Source organism: Chelonoidis abingdonii, chromosome 18, assembly GCF_003597395.2.
Source record: "Chelonoidis abingdonii isolate Lonesome George chromosome 18, CheloAbing_2.0, whole genome shotgun sequence".
In the NCBI taxonomy this organism is placed as follows: Eukaryota; Metazoa; Chordata; order Testudines; family Testudinidae; genus Chelonoidis; species Chelonoidis abingdonii.
In genome coordinates this window covers 3,977,493-3,993,872 of record NC_133786.1, presented here as the reverse complement: position 1 = coordinate 3,993,872, position 16,380 = coordinate 3,977,493, and the positions used below count along the sequence as shown (strand labels likewise).

The 16,380-nt window shown below is 41.7% G+C and overlaps 1 protein-coding gene across 6 annotated transcripts in view; it reads left to right on the top strand.

Annotated features, from left to right (window-relative positions):
- EI24 (EI24 autophagy associated transmembrane protein) overlaps positions 1 to 15,667 on the top strand; it is a 36,788-nt gene extending 21,121 nt beyond the window's left edge. For 4 of the 6 annotated variants that reach the window (XM_032769996.2, XM_032769997.2, XM_075073586.1 and 1 more), the window contains exons 3-11: positions 219 to 364; positions 3,616 to 3,676; positions 4,628 to 4,694; positions 7,387 to 7,511; positions 8,445 to 8,564; positions 9,013 to 9,124; positions 11,631 to 11,742; positions 13,207 to 13,281; positions 13,999 to 15,667. In XM_032769996.2, coding sequence (XP_032625887.1) covers positions 219 to 364; positions 3,616 to 3,676; positions 4,628 to 4,694; positions 7,387 to 7,511; positions 8,445 to 8,564; positions 9,013 to 9,124; positions 11,631 to 11,742; positions 13,207 to 13,281; positions 13,999 to 14,161 — 981 coding nt within the window. In that variant the 3' untranslated portion in view covers positions 14,162 to 15,667. Of the gene's footprint in view, positions 1 to 218; positions 365 to 3,615; positions 3,677 to 4,627; positions 4,695 to 7,386; positions 7,512 to 8,444; positions 8,565 to 9,012; positions 9,125 to 10,659; positions 11,091 to 11,630; positions 11,743 to 13,206; positions 13,282 to 13,998 lie in introns of those variants that run through there. The other 2 variants (XR_004372275.2, XM_075073587.1) reach the window with 2 other exon arrangements.
- Positions 15,668 to 16,380: the final 713 nt, after the last annotated feature.

Here is a 16,380-nt window from a genome sequence, read left to right as displayed (position 1 = left end):
CTGTCCCTAGCTGACTGAAGCATGCAAAAGTAAACTGACTCAGTGATCATAATGAAGAGATTTGTAAAATTCCTTCAATTTCTGTAATATAGGGGATTACAGATAATATATGTAATTTTTATGAAGATGACTTTTCAATTGACAGTGTCCCTTGTAACTTTTACTTTGACTGCCCAAAGTATGTTGAGTTCGAGTGTGCTGTTTCCTTGTGTCTGCAGGGAATTAAGGACTCCATCTGGGGGATCTGCACAATCTCCAAGCTGGATGCCCGGATCCAACAGAAAAGAGAAGAGCAGAGAAAAAGGAGAGCAAGCAGCGTGCTCGCCCAGCGGAGAGCTCAGAGTGAGGAGAGGAAGCTGGAGAAGTGAGTAAAGGAGCTTAAGTGTTAAAGACAAATGAATTTGTTTGTGCCCTCTCAATCTACCATCTACTGAGGACAGGGAGACAGAAAATCATTTGTAATCAGAATGGTTCTGACTCGGACTATAGAGGTCCTAAATGACTGGGAAAACTGAAAGTCACACTGAATTGGGAACAATCTGCCAGAAGATTTGTCCACATATGCGATATTTCAGAGTAGTCCAGATAGTGAGTGTGAGCTGAGTGAGGATTTCCATGCTTACCGCTCCATGCATTGGGATGAAAATATGCCCCTTAATAGTAAGGACATACTACCTGAAGGTCCATGGGGTCAGCATCTCTCTTAAATACTGGATGTCTCTGAAATATTAAAACTGGATTCATGAGCCAACTGTCATTGAAACAGAAAGGTAATAAATGTAAAATGGATTAAAGAAGATATGCTTTTTATATAAGGCACCTGTAGCAGTGACCTCTACAAGACATCATGGAGGCCAAGAGCTTAGCAAGATTCAGAAATGTTATATGGTTAATGAGAGAGGATTTAAAAAAATAGAAGAGTTATAAACCCTCATGCATCAAGACATAAGCCAACTGAGAACACGGATTTTTACATATTCCTCTGAAGCATCTGGTACTAACCACTGTTGGAGACAGGATACAGACCTGGTGGGTAACTAGTCTGATCCATTTCCTGTATTCTGTGACTGTCTTACAGAAGAGACTTACGCAGTGCTGGCAGTTGTGGGATTTGGGAGTAAGCTTTCCATATACAGTTCTGCCATCATACCTCAGAATTGTTTCCTATCTTTCAACCAGTTACCAATCCATGAGAGCATCTTCCCTCTTATCCCATGGCAGCTTACTTTGTGTAAGAGCCTTTGGTGGGGGACCCTTGCTGAATGCTTTCTGAAGATCTAAGTACACTATATCCACCGGATCCCCTTGGTCCACATGCTTGTTGACCCTCTCAAAGAATTCTAGTAGATTGGTGAGGCATGATTTCCCTTTACTAAAACCATGTTGATTCTTCTCAACAAGTTATTTTCATCTATATGTCTGACAATATTTTTCTTTATTATAGTTTCAACCAGTTTCTCCGGTACTGAAGTCAGGCTTACAGGCTTGTAATTGCTGGGATCACCTCTGGAGTCCTTTTTAAAAATTGGTGTCACATTAGCTATCCTCCAGTCATCTGGTACAGAAGATGATTTAAATGATAGGTTACAGACTGCAGTTAGTAGTTCTGCAGTTCCACATTTGAGTTCCTTCAGAACTTTGGGGTGAATACCATCTGGTCCTGGTGACTTCTTATTGTTTAATTTATCAGTTTGTTCCAAAACCTCCTCTAATGATACCTCAATCTGGGACAGTTCCTCAGATCTGTCACCTAAAAAGAATGGCTTGGGTTTGGGAATCTCACTCACATCCTCAGGCATGAAGTCAATGCAAAGAATTCATTTAGTTTCTCCAAAATGGCCTCATCGTCCTTTAGTGCTTCTTTAGCACCTTGATCATCCAGTGGCCCCACTAGTGGTTTAGCAGGCTTCCTGCTTCTGATGTACTTTAAAAAAAAAAATTGCTATTACTTTTTGAGTCCTTGGCTAACTTCTTCCTCAGATTCTTTTTTGGCCTTCCTAATTGTATTTTTACACTTCATTTGCGAGTGTTTATGTTCCTTTCTATTTTCCTCACTAGGATTTAACTTCCACTTTTTAAAGGATGCCTTTTTGTCTTTCACTGTTTCTTTTACTTTGTTGTTTAGCCACCATGGCTCTTTTTTCGTTCTCTCTGTTTTTTTTATTTGGGGTATACATTTAAGTTGAGCCTCTATTATGGTGTCTTTAAAAAGTTTCCACGCAGCTTGCAGAGATTTCACTTTTGGCGCTGTACCCTTTAATTTCTGTTTAACTAACCTCCTCATTTTTGTGTAGTTCCCCTTTCTGACATTAAATGCTACAGTGTTGGGCCGTTGTGGTGGTTTTTCCTTCCAGGGATATTAAATTTAATTATATTGTCACTATTACCAAGCAGTCCAGCTATATTTACCTCTTGGACCAGATCTTGTGCTCCACTTAGGACTAAATCAAGAATTGCCTCTCCTCTGGTGGGTTCCAGGACCAGCTGCTGGAAATAACTGATGGAAATAAGCCTGCTGGATATTGGGCGGCATCCCAATACTGAATTCTTGATATCTTTATGCACAAGAAATCCTATGCCATTGACATGTTTTTCCTCTCCATTTCCTCCTGTGGGTCCGGGGACAGAGTAGGCCCACTGCTCCTCCTGCATGTCGTAAGAGGCTACTAAAAAGGGGCTGCCTGCAGAGGGATGGGCTCCTCCAGATTAGAAATTTGCCCAGGACACACCATATGATGGGCAAGTCAACTGTGTCCATACTGGATTGGTTGCAGCCCAGGTTAATAATGACTGCGCCATCCATCTCCCACCAGGGCAGATGTGACAAATATACTATTGGTGTAACCCCAACACAGCAGAGGGTCCATGGAAGAGGTGAAATATCATCATAGCCACCTGGAATGTAAAGACACTGACACAAATAGGGAGGTTGGAAGAACTCACGTACGAAATGGAACAATACACCTGGCATCTCCTAGGAATCTCTGAGGTCAGATGGAAGAACTTTGGAGAGGCACTAACAGATGAAGGCCATGTACTCTTATTACAGAGGAGAGACTGCAGATACAGTTATGCACTAATCATAATTCAGTAGTTAGTGCATGGATGTTTTAACTGTGCATTTCCTTTCCTTAGCATTTTGGATTTTTATATTGACCCTTTAAGTTTGAATTTCCTGGATTTCTAATGCTTGTTCTTGGAATAATTACAATACCCTTGTAAAGTCTTTTACTCTAAATTACTGATATATAATCCCAATTTTAATTCCATTTTAAAATAGTTTCTGCTGGGAATTAACACTAGGTTGAAATGGACTTTCTGATGCAACTGCATTAGTTTTCTATAAGACTTGAAAAATTAACTTGTGTGTTGCAGTGAGCATATGTGATGAGTTTGTGTGGTGGATTGTTGGAGAATTACAGTGCTGCTGACTTAATAAATTCTATTACTAGAATTAAGTTGGTATTATATATATTTTTGAAGGCACCCAGCACATTCTTATTTAAGATATTGTATAAAAGTGGCTCTCAGTGACCGAGGATGCTGGGGATAATTTGCTTTGAAGAGAAGAAGCTACAGTGATAGTCTCACATGCATGTTTTTATTGCTCTCCAGTGAACCTCGGATTGTAAGTCGGATTTTTCAATGCTGTGCATGGAATGGAGGCGTATTCTGGGTAAGTGTAATTTTTTTTTAATTTCCTAACTTAAAAATTGAAGCACCAGTTTAAACCAGTGCACTGCTTCAGTGCTTTTATGGTTTTAAAGGTGATATGTCAGCATGGCTGCCTGGCTAAGCTGGAAGGCATTATGAATTGAGAGAAACCAGTAAGTTTCTAAGTTTTGTTGTTTTATATAAAGGGGGACCCTCCTTAAAATATATAGTTGAACTACTGTATTCCCTAAACAGACCATTATATTAATCTGGAGTCTGTTTCTCAAGTTCCTAATGCTACTTGTTCACTTGCTGATCAAATGAAGTCTGTAGTGCTGCTCCACTGAATCGAATATTACATTTACTCACGTTAGCTTTCCAAATAGCTGTTAATGAGTTTGGTCGGGTTTATTCATGATTGTAATAGGTGCTTTGCAGCCTAATAAATCACTTGTTTCTTTTCATCTTCCAGTAGACTTTGTCATGATGAGTGAGGAATCAACATAGAAATGTTGAAAGGAAAAAGTTCAATGATATATTTTGGTTGTATTTAAGTAGAGCAGCAATCTTTCAGCGCTCTGCATTGATGGGTCATGGTGTTTTAATTTTTAATAGATGGCAGGCAGACATTTTGCTATTAAATAGAGAATGCACAGTGCCTGCATGAAATATGCCTTTAAATCAGTGTTTATGGATCTTTGTCACTGTGGATGAAAGTTATTGCCCCATCTGAAGCTGAGGTGTTTAGGTGCCAAATATGAAACAGCCTCTCAGTTTGCCAACGGCAATGCAGTCAGACAAGATGGTACTTTTAGTAGGGTCCCTGCAGGAGATAGACACTTTGAGGCAGTTGAGAGTTTCTGGAGTGATTGCAGATTGGGTTGATGGATAGAGATAAGAGTAATAGAAGTGAACCTGTAAATGTCATTAACAAAACCACTTTTATGGTTTCCTTGTTGCCTTTTTCCTTTAGCTTAGTCTCCTCTTGTTTTACCGAGTATTTATACCTGTACTTCAGTCGGTCACAGCGCAGATAATTGGTAAGTATATAATTTGTTTCTTTAAAGAGTTCTAGGACATCAGCTCTCCTCAGGGTAAATGATTATTAGCATCTGTGTAGAAAACTAAGGAGACTCTGCCCCCCAAGTGCTCCCACATTCCGCCTCTCCATCCTTGAGTTATTTCCCTCTCTCAGGTATTTAACTGAGGGCAAAATCCTTAGAGATGCTGAATATCTGCAGCTCCCGTTGACTTGAGTGAGGAATGTAAGGGCTCAGCACAACTCAGGATTCGACCCACTCAGTGTGGGCAGTGCCCTCCTCTTCCTGTGTATTTCATGCATTTTTGCTGCCACATCCTCTTTAGTGAACTGACTCAGATTAAAATTCCCAAAACTATGGGATTTGGATGCTCAGGTCCCATTAAAATTAATGGGAATTGGACATCCACATTCTTTAAGCTTCTTTGAAAATCTCAGCCAGATTTTCTTTCTTTCTTGTCTTTCCCTTGTGAAAACTGACATATCAGCCTTAAAAAGCACACTTCGACAAAGTTAAGCAATGTTCCAATGACTTGATCAGCATGATTGTGTATCAGATAGAAAGACTGATGAGCAGTTCTGCTAACAGACTGGGGAGCGGGGAAGACTTTTTTTTTTTTGGAACCCTGTATTTTAGTATTAAGCTAGTTAGATAAGAATGGCCAAACTGGGTCAGACCAAAGGTCCATCAATCCCAGTATCCTGTCTTCCCACAATGACCAGGTGCCCCCGAGGGAATGAACAGAACAGGTAATCATGCAGCGATCTATCCCCTGTCGCCCATTCCCAGCTTCCCAGTTATTTTTTTCTCCACGTGGGAATCCTGCTTCTGTTTGTAATTACTTTCATTTAAATACTGTTCAGAGTGAATTTCATCACAAGCTGTACATCCTCCTCTTTACTGGGGATGTAGCATCTCATGGAGTTCACAATATGTAACAGGGAAAGCTGCCATTAGACCTGGGATGAGTTGTTTAATTGGAGTATCCTCTTACCAGCCAGTAAAGTCTAAAGCTGTTAACACTTCTTATCCCAGACAATTCATTTTATATTTTGCAAGAGTCCTCATTTAAATGTTGTAAAGTGCTTTTTAAGTTAAATGGCATGGACTGCAAATTCTATGTATTACTATTCACACTAACAGGAGAAGTCTCCACTCATTTTCATGGTCTCAAATTCTTATTAAAACCATTGAAATTAAGCCTTAATACTGAAAGCAAATGTAAAATCCAACATGTTAAAACTCTGTGCATGGGAACAGTAACATGTATTGAAGCTAGGGGCGAATGCTAGGAGGCATTGGGGGGTCTGCCTCTTAGTATCAGTGGAAGTCTGTTTGTTAGCAATGTGATACGTCACATTGCTTCCAGTTTTCTGTCATGTGAGGAGGAGCTTCAGCATAGATCCAGAACAGCCACAGGCATGCCCAATAATTGCTGATGTGAGGCAAGCTAAAAGTAGGGCTGCCAAGTGTTTTTGGGCTCAGAGAACACTGAAAATTCAGGGGAAATGGATCTTTCGTTGCGTCATCCCTAAGTAAGTTCTTCTCACATAACACAAACAAACACAAAAAAGCTCCAGCGATCTAAATAAATAACTTTTTGGGAAGAAAGGGAGATACAATCAGTGATATTGACTGTTTTTAATTTTTGGGAGGTCTTCTAACACTGCAGTGATGGACACCAACTAAACAGGGAAATGTCTTCCCCTTACCCTATGTCTCCTGACCTGTCGATCTCCCCCATCCTCTAGTTGTGTTCTGTTTAACACTATTTGCCCTTTTCTTTGTGTCCTACCCTCTTCTCTCTTGCCTCTCCCCACGTCTTTGCCCCTCTTGCTGTCGCTCTTTTTTGCCTTATTCCATTCTGTCCTTTTACTTTCATCTCGGTCTCTTCCTTCCTGTTGCTGGATGAGCTTTCCCCACTGTTCACATGTCTGGGCTGCTCATGATGTGCCTGCTATAATTGTTGCTTCTTGTTTCCTTTTCCCACTCTGAGTGTTCAGGCAAAGCAGGGAACAGAATGCTGTTGAGAGTGAGCACTTGAGGAGCAGATAGGTCAGGGAATCTCTCTACAAGCATCGGAAACCTCTAACAGAGTTATCCATCAAAACAAAGGAGAACCCCATTTTATTTTCCTGGGTGTTCTGGGCCTCTCATCTCCTAAGTACCAAAACACACAGCTTTGATAACATCTGTTCAAAACAGTATTTGCGGTATAGGTGAGAGCTGTCTTCCCATGTGTCTGCTGCATGACATTTTAGTTGCTGAATGCTTTCTCTTCTGATCCATATATGTTTTCAGCAAAAAGATGTCGAACCCAGAAACCTAATGATGGAAGAGGAAACTATGTTCCTGCTTATACCACAAGAAATTGAAAGTCATTGCTTTTGAACTAGCAAGATGCTTTTTGGCAGTCCCAAACCACTGGATCCCTATGGAAGTACTGCTGCTAGGATATTATTGGAAGTAAATAAAGAGCAGGTGTATGAAAATGGGTCTGTAAGGAAGAGAAGTTGATAAAACCTGGAAGGGCCATTTCCTATCTCCCTTTTTGTCGTAGGACTAGAATATTACATCTGTACAAAGACGCTGCTGGCAGCTGTTTTTCCGTTGTAACTGTAGGTTGTGCAGTCTGAAATGAAGAGAATCCCATGTGCATTTCACTGATGAGGACTTTATTCTTATTTTGCAGGTGACCCCTCACTACATGGTGATGTCTGGTCTTGGCTGGAATTTATCCTCACCTCTATTTTCGGTGCCCTTTGGGTCCTTCCCCTCTTTGTGCTCAGTAAAGTCGTCAATGCCATCTGGTTTCAGGTAGGTGAGGATGACGAGGAACAGCCCTCATTAGCGGTGGGAGCAGGAGTTCACATTAAACAAGTGACATAGTGTATGCTGTGTTACGGGTGGGTCAGTTAAGCCCATAGAACAATAGTACAACCCACAGCCTCCCTTTTGTTTTTAGTATGGAGGGTGACCAATCAGATTGAAATGGAACATTGCATGCTGGAACATGTAGTTTTCACAGACTGGCACCTCTGTAAATGAGCCGTAACCTGCTTTATTTCAGATGTATTAGATAAGGCCTTCTGGCTCAAACAAGCTGCTCGCATGGCCCTTATTTGGCCAAAATGTGGAAGGCCATGTGCTCTGTTATGTATAATGCCATAAAAGGAACATTTCTACACAAAGGTTGTTGTTCCAGATGGGATGTGGGGTAGTTGCTTGCGTTGCGTTTGTTGGCAGGTGCACTGTGGAATATGTGCACTGTGTTTCATGATGATGGGGAGATGGCTTGCTGCTTTCTGGGAGAAATGACCACTGTTCTTTTTCTTGCCACCATTATTTGATTGTCAGTATGTTTGGAAAATATGCAATGGAGGCAGCATGGTGATGTGATTAGAGAAAGGGACTGGGAGTTGGGAGACCTGAGTTCTAGTCTCTGCTCTGCCACTGGCTTACTGTATAACTTTGGACTCTGTGCCTCAGTTTCTCCATTTGTAGCAATGGGGTTAATGATACCCAGGTGTCTAAAGAACTCTGAGCCCCTTGAATGAAAAGTGCAAACCCTTATTACGACATATGATAAGCTGCTGAGCTAAAGCTGTTACTGCCTCGGTAAGAAGACAAGATTGCATCCTGAAGGTGTACTCAGTAGAATCTACATGCTGGCTGCAGATCAGTAGTGCAGTCACTCGTGTTAATTATCTTTGTAAATTAGTTTCCCTGAAATGTGTTTCTCTATTTCAGGACATTGCAGATTTGGCATTTGAGGTTTCCGGAAGAAAGCCCCAGCCCTTTTCCAGTGTCAGTAAAATCATTGCTGACATGCTATTTAACCTCTTACTGCAAGCACTGTTCCTCATCCAGGTGAGATTAGACCTTTCTTGGGTTCTGTATCTGGGTCAGTAGAGAACCAAGTGCATATTAGCTGTGAAAAGCTGAGGGGGAGATGCCAAACCATTCTGCTGTTCGAATGCAGCTGTTGGCATTAGTCACAGCCTGGGAAGAGAGAACCTCTTGGCTGGAAGCCTGAGCCGTGACAAGGAAACTGTTATATGCAGAGAATTGTGGCCAAATTGATTGATGTTCCCCAAGTGACAGGATGAGCTTTGCTAGAAGGGAGGTGGGGTTCGGAGGGTCCTATTGGAGGGCAGGAGGGAATAAAATGGAAACTACAAGAAAGCAAGGTCCTCTCTAGATGTGCTCCCATATCACTCTCTAGGGTGAAGATAAATGTATTGTTTTCCTGCTGTGCTGTACATAAATCCACCACTGCAGAAAGCAAACTCAATCAATTTCTTCTCTTCCTCTGCAGGGGATGATTGTGAGCCTCTTCCCAATTGATATCATTGGCCAGTTGGTTAGCCTCCTGCACATGTCGCTGCTCTACTCCCTGTACTGCTTTGAGTATCGCTGGTTTAATAAAGGTTAGTGCTACCCTTCACTTCCAAGGCTAACAGCATGTGTCTGGGGACATTCTGCATTGCTGGAAATATTTTAAATGCATAAACGCCCCGATAGGCAGATGATCCAGTTTCAAACACACTTTACCCAGACAAGTAACTTGGGATGTTACCAAGTGATCTCTCTCTTTCCCTCCACCACCCCCCCCCCTTCCTCCTCCCTCACCTCAAGAGTATGGAATATGGTCTTCTCTTTAGAGAATGAACCTCTGCTGTATTTGCAAATTGTTTATTTTCAGAGCATTAAACCTTACTGGTCTGATTGATTTATTGGGCTGTTTGCACAAGAGAGATTTAACTAGGAGATGATTTTCACCTGTACTACTCTATAAAATGGTCGTGCCTTTTGTTCACATTTGGATGTTAGTTCTCAGTAATGGAGCTGAGGGCTTGCCCAAGGGTGAGACACGTCAATAAGATGAATAAAACAGAGCAGCACCCCAAAGCACCTCATAGTTGGGAGTGAGATCCTGCTGTTATGGGGACTGCATAGGCAATGGATCAACCATGCCACTAGTGGTCCAAGAGACTGTTCTATTGAGAGAGAGGATTGTTGGCTGCAACATGGCTTGTTATCCCTGACTTTCTTCAGAAGCTGCTATGGGAACCTTTCCACCTGAAACAGTCACCAGAGATGGGCAGATGGGACTTCAGCATCTTGTCTGAAGTCTGGCAACTCTGACATCGCAGCCAGCCCTTCTCTGGCACATGCTTAATTGCAGTGTGAATCCAAATCCCGATAGGGATCTTGACTGCACACCTTTATGGGATCAAGGTGTGAGTGCAACACATAGAGTAGTACAGACACCAGGGGGCTGAATACATCATTTCACAATCTATTTAACACTGGCCGAGAAGGGGCCACTATAGATGACTTATTGCCCTTTTCTGTTTTTCTGTAACTGAACATGCTGGTTGTGCTTTCCTGAATCTCTTGCCTGCTTATTCCTTGAGGCTATAGCAGTGATGAGAAATAGTCACATGGTGCTTGAAGCAGGGCAGGGAAGATGAGTGGTATAATAAACATTTTGTTTGAGGGCCAGATGCAGTCTGAAATTCTCCTGGTGGCTCTCACTTGGATTTGGTCCCCTTCTGACTTGGTTTGCAGTGTACCATAGAATTCTTAGTTCCAGGGGGAAAAAACAAAGGTTGTCTTATGTAATGGCTTTTCAGCTCCAAATATTTTTCACTCCGTGGAATTAAGTCAAACAGGAACTAAATCCAAAGAGGCAATCTTACCATCATTGGAACCATCTGAATTCTAAATTCAGCTAGAGAAAAAACACCAGAAGAAAAGAGAACTTTTGTTTCTAATTCTATTGCTCTGGATTGGGAAGGAGCCTGATGATGAGCATCAGGGAGGCCCAGGCCGTCTCTTGCCCTGTACGTGAACATTTACTTGTCTCTCACAGCTGTGGTAAAATTGTTTTCATTGTTTAACCTTCTCCAGCAAAGGTAATAGAAGAAAAACAGAAATGATGGTATCTTTTTCCTTTCAGATTAGAGAGAGATGCCTTGACAACTTGTTGCTGATAAAAGATCCCATGTTACTTTTCACAAGAGGAGTGTTAGTTCAGTTTTACAACTGGAATAACTTAATTTTGCCACCTACTTTCAACTATTAGTGAAATTTCAGCCAAGCATCGCGTTATTTTGCATCACACCACATGCTGCAGGATATTTTAAGCATAAAAAGACAGGAAGCTCATAATCTAAATTAGATTCTTCATTGAACACTGTAAGTGTTCTGTATTTTTACAGTCCGCTGATAAATTGCTGCCACATTTATTCCAAATCATTTCAATGATGGTAGATGTGATTTTTGTCAAGGGGGAAACCTTTACAAGAAAGTTTAAAAAAAGCAGTGGGGAGAAAGGTAGAAACCTACGATATTTATTTTATAAAGCATAGTCCTCCATATTTTAACTGAGCTGACCAGCTTTCCTGAGGTTACCCTTTGAAGACTTGCGGTTATCTAAACTTGGAGTTTAATCAACTGCTTTTTGCCTTGTGCCTTTTGTCTTATTGACTCAGTGGGTCCAGTAAACGAAGTTTATATTCTCTTTTTTACTACAAAAGCGGCAAAACAATTAGATTTTTAGACTCTGAAGAACATCTCTATTTCTGTGGTGTTGTAAATCAGGGATCCCTTGTCAGATTTCATTGAAGCATGGTAGAAAAATTCTATTCTCGTCTCAGGCTTCACACACCACTTTTGAGGCTGATATTCTTTTGTTTGTGGATTTTATAGAGTAGAGCCCAAATCTAATTTATAATAGAAACTTGTTTGCAACCTTACCTATGGAATGGCCACTACAGCTCCCTTATGTAGTTTGTAAATTACTTTGGGATCATTCAGGATGCCTGGCACTCTAGAAATATGAGATTTAGTGACAACGTGTGCTCTTTATCCAAAACTTTCCTGCCTTAGTTCCTTAAATTTCTGTACGTTAACTTGTGTTTTTATTAGGCATTGAAATGCATCAACGGTTATCCAACATTGAGAGGAACTGGCCCTATTACTTTGGATTTGGTTTACCGCTGGCTTTTCTCACTGCAATGCAGTCGTCTTACATCATCAGGTGACTTTCATTGTAAATTGGGACCATTGGGCATCCTTGCTTTGAGGGTGATGAATGCAGAGGTAACATGTCCCCCAGATACCACCCGAAATTCCCAACCTCCAAGAGACCACCAGAGAAATGTACCTTTCCCCAGCCCCTGCAGATCAGAGGTATATCTGCTTCCACAGCACCATAGGAAAATAGCTCTGCTAATAAGTAGTTGGAGAGAAAAGTACATTTTGGAACAAGGAAAGTTTTCCCATTAAAATCAGAAATGTAGTACAGATTCTTCCACCGAACTACCATACAACTATGAGACATATTTGGATAGTAGACTCTCCTCTACTTCCTGCCCCACTGTATTGACCATTCTGGAGGCACAGTGGCTGGGAAAAGCTCATAAATCCTCTCACTGCTCAGAAATCTTCTCTCTGCTGAGATGATGTCATTGCTGTTTCCTTTATGATTTCTTGTCCTGCTCTGACTCTGCTGTAACCTTCTCCCATACGATTGGAATACTCTTACAGATGGAGCCAACATTAGCGGCATGCTTTCTTTTATACTTACAATGCAGAGCAGTAAGTAGAGCTAGCAGGGGCCACGATTTACTGATGCAGACAAACTTTTCTGTGATGAGCTGCATTTCTAACTGTGTTGCCCCTGCCTAAGGTAACACTGAGACAGCGTATATTTGGGAGGTAAAACCCAATTCCAGTGTCAAGCTGTGTATCTGTCCCTTCTTCCGAAAGTTCACTGAATACTTAAAAAAAACAAACACTGCAGTGGATCCCAGCAGGGAAAGATTTAAACATGCCCAGAACCTACTGGAGATACTTGTCCTTTATTTACATTGTCAATGCCACACCTTTTACTCGTCTTCCATGTGACTGTGATTGTCTCCCTTAAAGCTGCAGTGAAGTGCTGATGATTGCAGTAATAGCCCCATGAAGCCCACAGCAATCTCTATTTAATATGCAGGTGCAGCCTATGGAAGCTGCAGATCACAGCACGTGATACTCTCTCTTGATCTGAGCTGCCGGAAAATGTAGTTTCTGCACAATGTGTTTCCCTATAAATATTGTGACAGGTACCACCTGCTCCATTTATACAAATTCAGTGCGGGAACTGGAGGAGGGATAGCTTAGTGGTTTGAGCATTGGTCTGCTAAACCCACGGTTGTGAATTCAAACCTTGAGGGGGCCATTTAGGGAACGGGGGTAAAAATCTGTCTGGGGATTGATCCTGCTTTGAGCAGGGGGTTGGACTAGATGACCTCCTGAGGTCCCTTCCAACCCTGATATTCTATGATTCTTGGCTGGGCTGCTTGATTTTCCCCTGTGTTTAATGGTGCTTCACTCCCTGCAAAGAGATGTCCTGAAATCAGCTTCCATTGCGTGGGAGGTCATTTTCCTGTGTAACCTTATTATGACACCAGTTTATAGTAATTGGCTTTTTGCTCAATGTGCCTTTTTCACTTTGTAGTGGCTGCCTGTTCTCCATTCTTTTCCCTCTATTTATCATCAGTGCCAATGAAGCAAAGACACCTGGGAAAGCATAGTAAGTATTTTCCTTAGAAAACTCATAATGCTAGATGCAGGATGAACTGACACTCAAATCAATGACCTAAAACAGGGCTTTAGCATTACTGTGTCTGGTAAGCCAAGGGGTGCCCTTGGGCATCTCTGAACATATTGGTCATGTAGTGACGAAAGAACAATAGTGTTAGGACACCTTCATTAATTTAAAATAAGGGAAATTAAACAGGATTTTATTAACAGAGAGGACAATATGTTAACATTTCAAAAGGGTGCGTTACTGGTAAGGGAAAGGTTCTCTGAGGTTATTGATAGACCTGCACTGAACTGAAATCCTCTCATGTCACCCGCCCTGTATGCCAAAACCCTGGAATTCCTGGGCAGCCATCAGCTCAGCTCTTATCTGCAGCTTCAAGCTTTTCAAGACAGACTTAACCCCAAGGTTGGAATAATTGGGTCTGCTTTGTCTTCCCTGTGTAGATACAAGGGTGGAATGGAGGCATCCTGCATTTTCTGGGGAGTGGATATGATAACTGTGCCTGTCACTGTAGAGCGTATCTACTAATCTGTGACACTCATTATCCTAGAATATACTAAGCAAAATATAAAAATGGACAAAGGGAGCTTCTTTCTGCACTATTATATTAATGTGTTTGTGTGTGCGCCCGTGTGTACGTGTGCAAGAGACACCAAATGAGACTTTGGGATGGAAGCTCACAGCATTTGTTCTGTGTTTCAGCCATTTCCAGCTGCGTCTCTTCTCCTTGGTGGTTTTCCTCAGCAACAGACTCTTTCACAAGACAGTTTACCTTCAGTCCACCCTGAGCAGCTCCTCCTCAGTGGACAGACTGCCCTCTCCTCACTCATCCCCTGCCAAACAGAAGGCTGCTTTGAGGCACTGAACCACAACCAAAGGGCTGTGTGTGTGTGTGTGTGTGTCATCCTTGGCTGCTACATGTGCCCCTGTGACCTAGGGAAGGGCAGGACCCATTCTGCCAAGGGGCTTGTGCATTTCCCCACTAATCGCCATTGTAAGCGCCACTTGGACCTTGGTTTTGTGTCACATTGAGAGCGTGGATGGAAATCTCTGGAAAAGTCTGGATTTTTAACACCTTTGTGAGTTTTAAAACGCCGGGTTCTCTGTCCTTGTTTTATAGAGTGTAACAGACCTGTGCCTGTACTGTTTTGTATACTCTTTTCCTGTGCCATTTCCCGTGATACCCCAGGAAGAATGGTTTTGTAATCCACGTTTTGCTGTAGCTTTGTGGAGCTGATGGGAGTCTCTAAAGTAGATTGCACCACAACTGTTGGATCCCTCAGAGATTATAGTTCTTTGTATGTTGTATCTCAGGTCAGGTTTTTGTAATTCCTGCTGTGCTGAAAAGCAGAATTGGAAGACAAACTGGATCGTGCTGATCTAGGGGCAAGATCAATTTATATAGAGAGGGGACTCTCCCAGCCCACTATCCAATGAGCTTCAGTCAAGCTCTTTCTGTCAACTGGCAAACTTTGGGTCTTTCCTCAATACAAGACTTGGACAAGTGCCACCTTTCTGTATCCAGTATATATACTGCAGAGCATCGACTTTCATCGGGATGAAGCAAATTCCTAACCTAAACAGCAGAATGTGGTCGGTTTTTTTTAAATACTGTTTGGAGCTGGGGAAAGCTCCTGAAATTTCAAAGGGAAATTGTATAAACAAGGTCAGGAACGGAAATGGAAACTTATTGAAACACTTTAACTCTGTAACTGGGTTGTGAGGTTTTTAATGTATCTTTTTGTCTCAGCAATCAGATGCTTTTGAAAATTAGTGTCTGCCAGTTTTCCATGGAGACACCATGCATACTGGCGGTACTTAAAAAATAATTCAAAATTATGAGGTTCCAAACTATCGAGACAACACAAGGGAGACCAGGCAGTTTTTGCTGGACTCATGGGAGAACATACAGACCTGGGCTGCACCACTGTCCTGCTTAAAGTAGGTAGTATGCGTCTTGGGGAAGAGAGAGAGCTTGTTCAATTAACATGAAAAGCTCCAAGTCTGTTGCCGCTGGCAACACTATCTCTACGGCAATTGTTGTCCCAGCGTAGGTGGAATGGTATTGGCCAAAGTACACTTACTTGGTTGTAGCTGCAGTGAAACTGCTTTGTCAGCTCAGGATATGTGAATTCATGTGTGTGCGTGTAAGTCTGTGTGTGTGCATATATATACTCTGTATACACAAAGGGAGAGTGAGCAATCCTGGTTCTAGACAGTGTTCTTGCATGTAAAATTTCTGTTTGGCAGAAAAAATCTGTACAATTCAAGAAGCCGTCGGTTTTTCAGAACTGAGGTTGGTCTACAGATAAACTTTTCTCTAGTATTTTCACACTGAAATATTAAATGAAAATGAACAAAAAATCAAAAATTGCAGTGGGTTCTGTCTGAGCACTGAAGTTAATGTTAAAAGGAAAAAAAATGCATTTTACCGTGGATGGGTCATTCTTAAATTGTAATCTGGGGACTTTAAGACGCTACATGTGGGAAGGGAGGTGGGGGAAATTTGGGAAACAGTTCAATACAACTGGCTCTTGGAGGCAAATGAAAATAGAATTTGAACTTCCCTTAAGCCTCTCTAAATAATGTAAATGACTCTCTTAGCTTGCTACAAAGCACTCTCAAAGTAATACTAGAGAGAGCCACTTCTGGATGTTATGTACTCTCTCGAGCAAGCTAGAGCAGTGGTTCTCAAACTTTTGTACTGGCAACCCCTTTCACACAGCAAGCCTCTGAGTGTGACCTCTCCTGATAAATTAAAAACACTTTTATCTATTTAACACCATTATAAATGCTGGAGGCAAAGCGGGGTTTGGGGTGGAGGTTGACAGCTCATGACTCCCCATGTAATCACCTCGCGACCCCCTGAGGGGTCCCGACCCCCAGTTTGAGAACCCCTGAGCTATAGGGAAGAGAAGGGGCAGATTCATAGGAGAGTATTTTGAAAATGAACATTTTTGAAAGAGACTGTATACAATCTTACTTTACTATAAAAACCAAACCTTTGTTTTAACAGCAGTTAAGGTTGCTAAATGACAATATATTAACCTATTTCATTATTGACACAAATCAAGCATTTCAAAG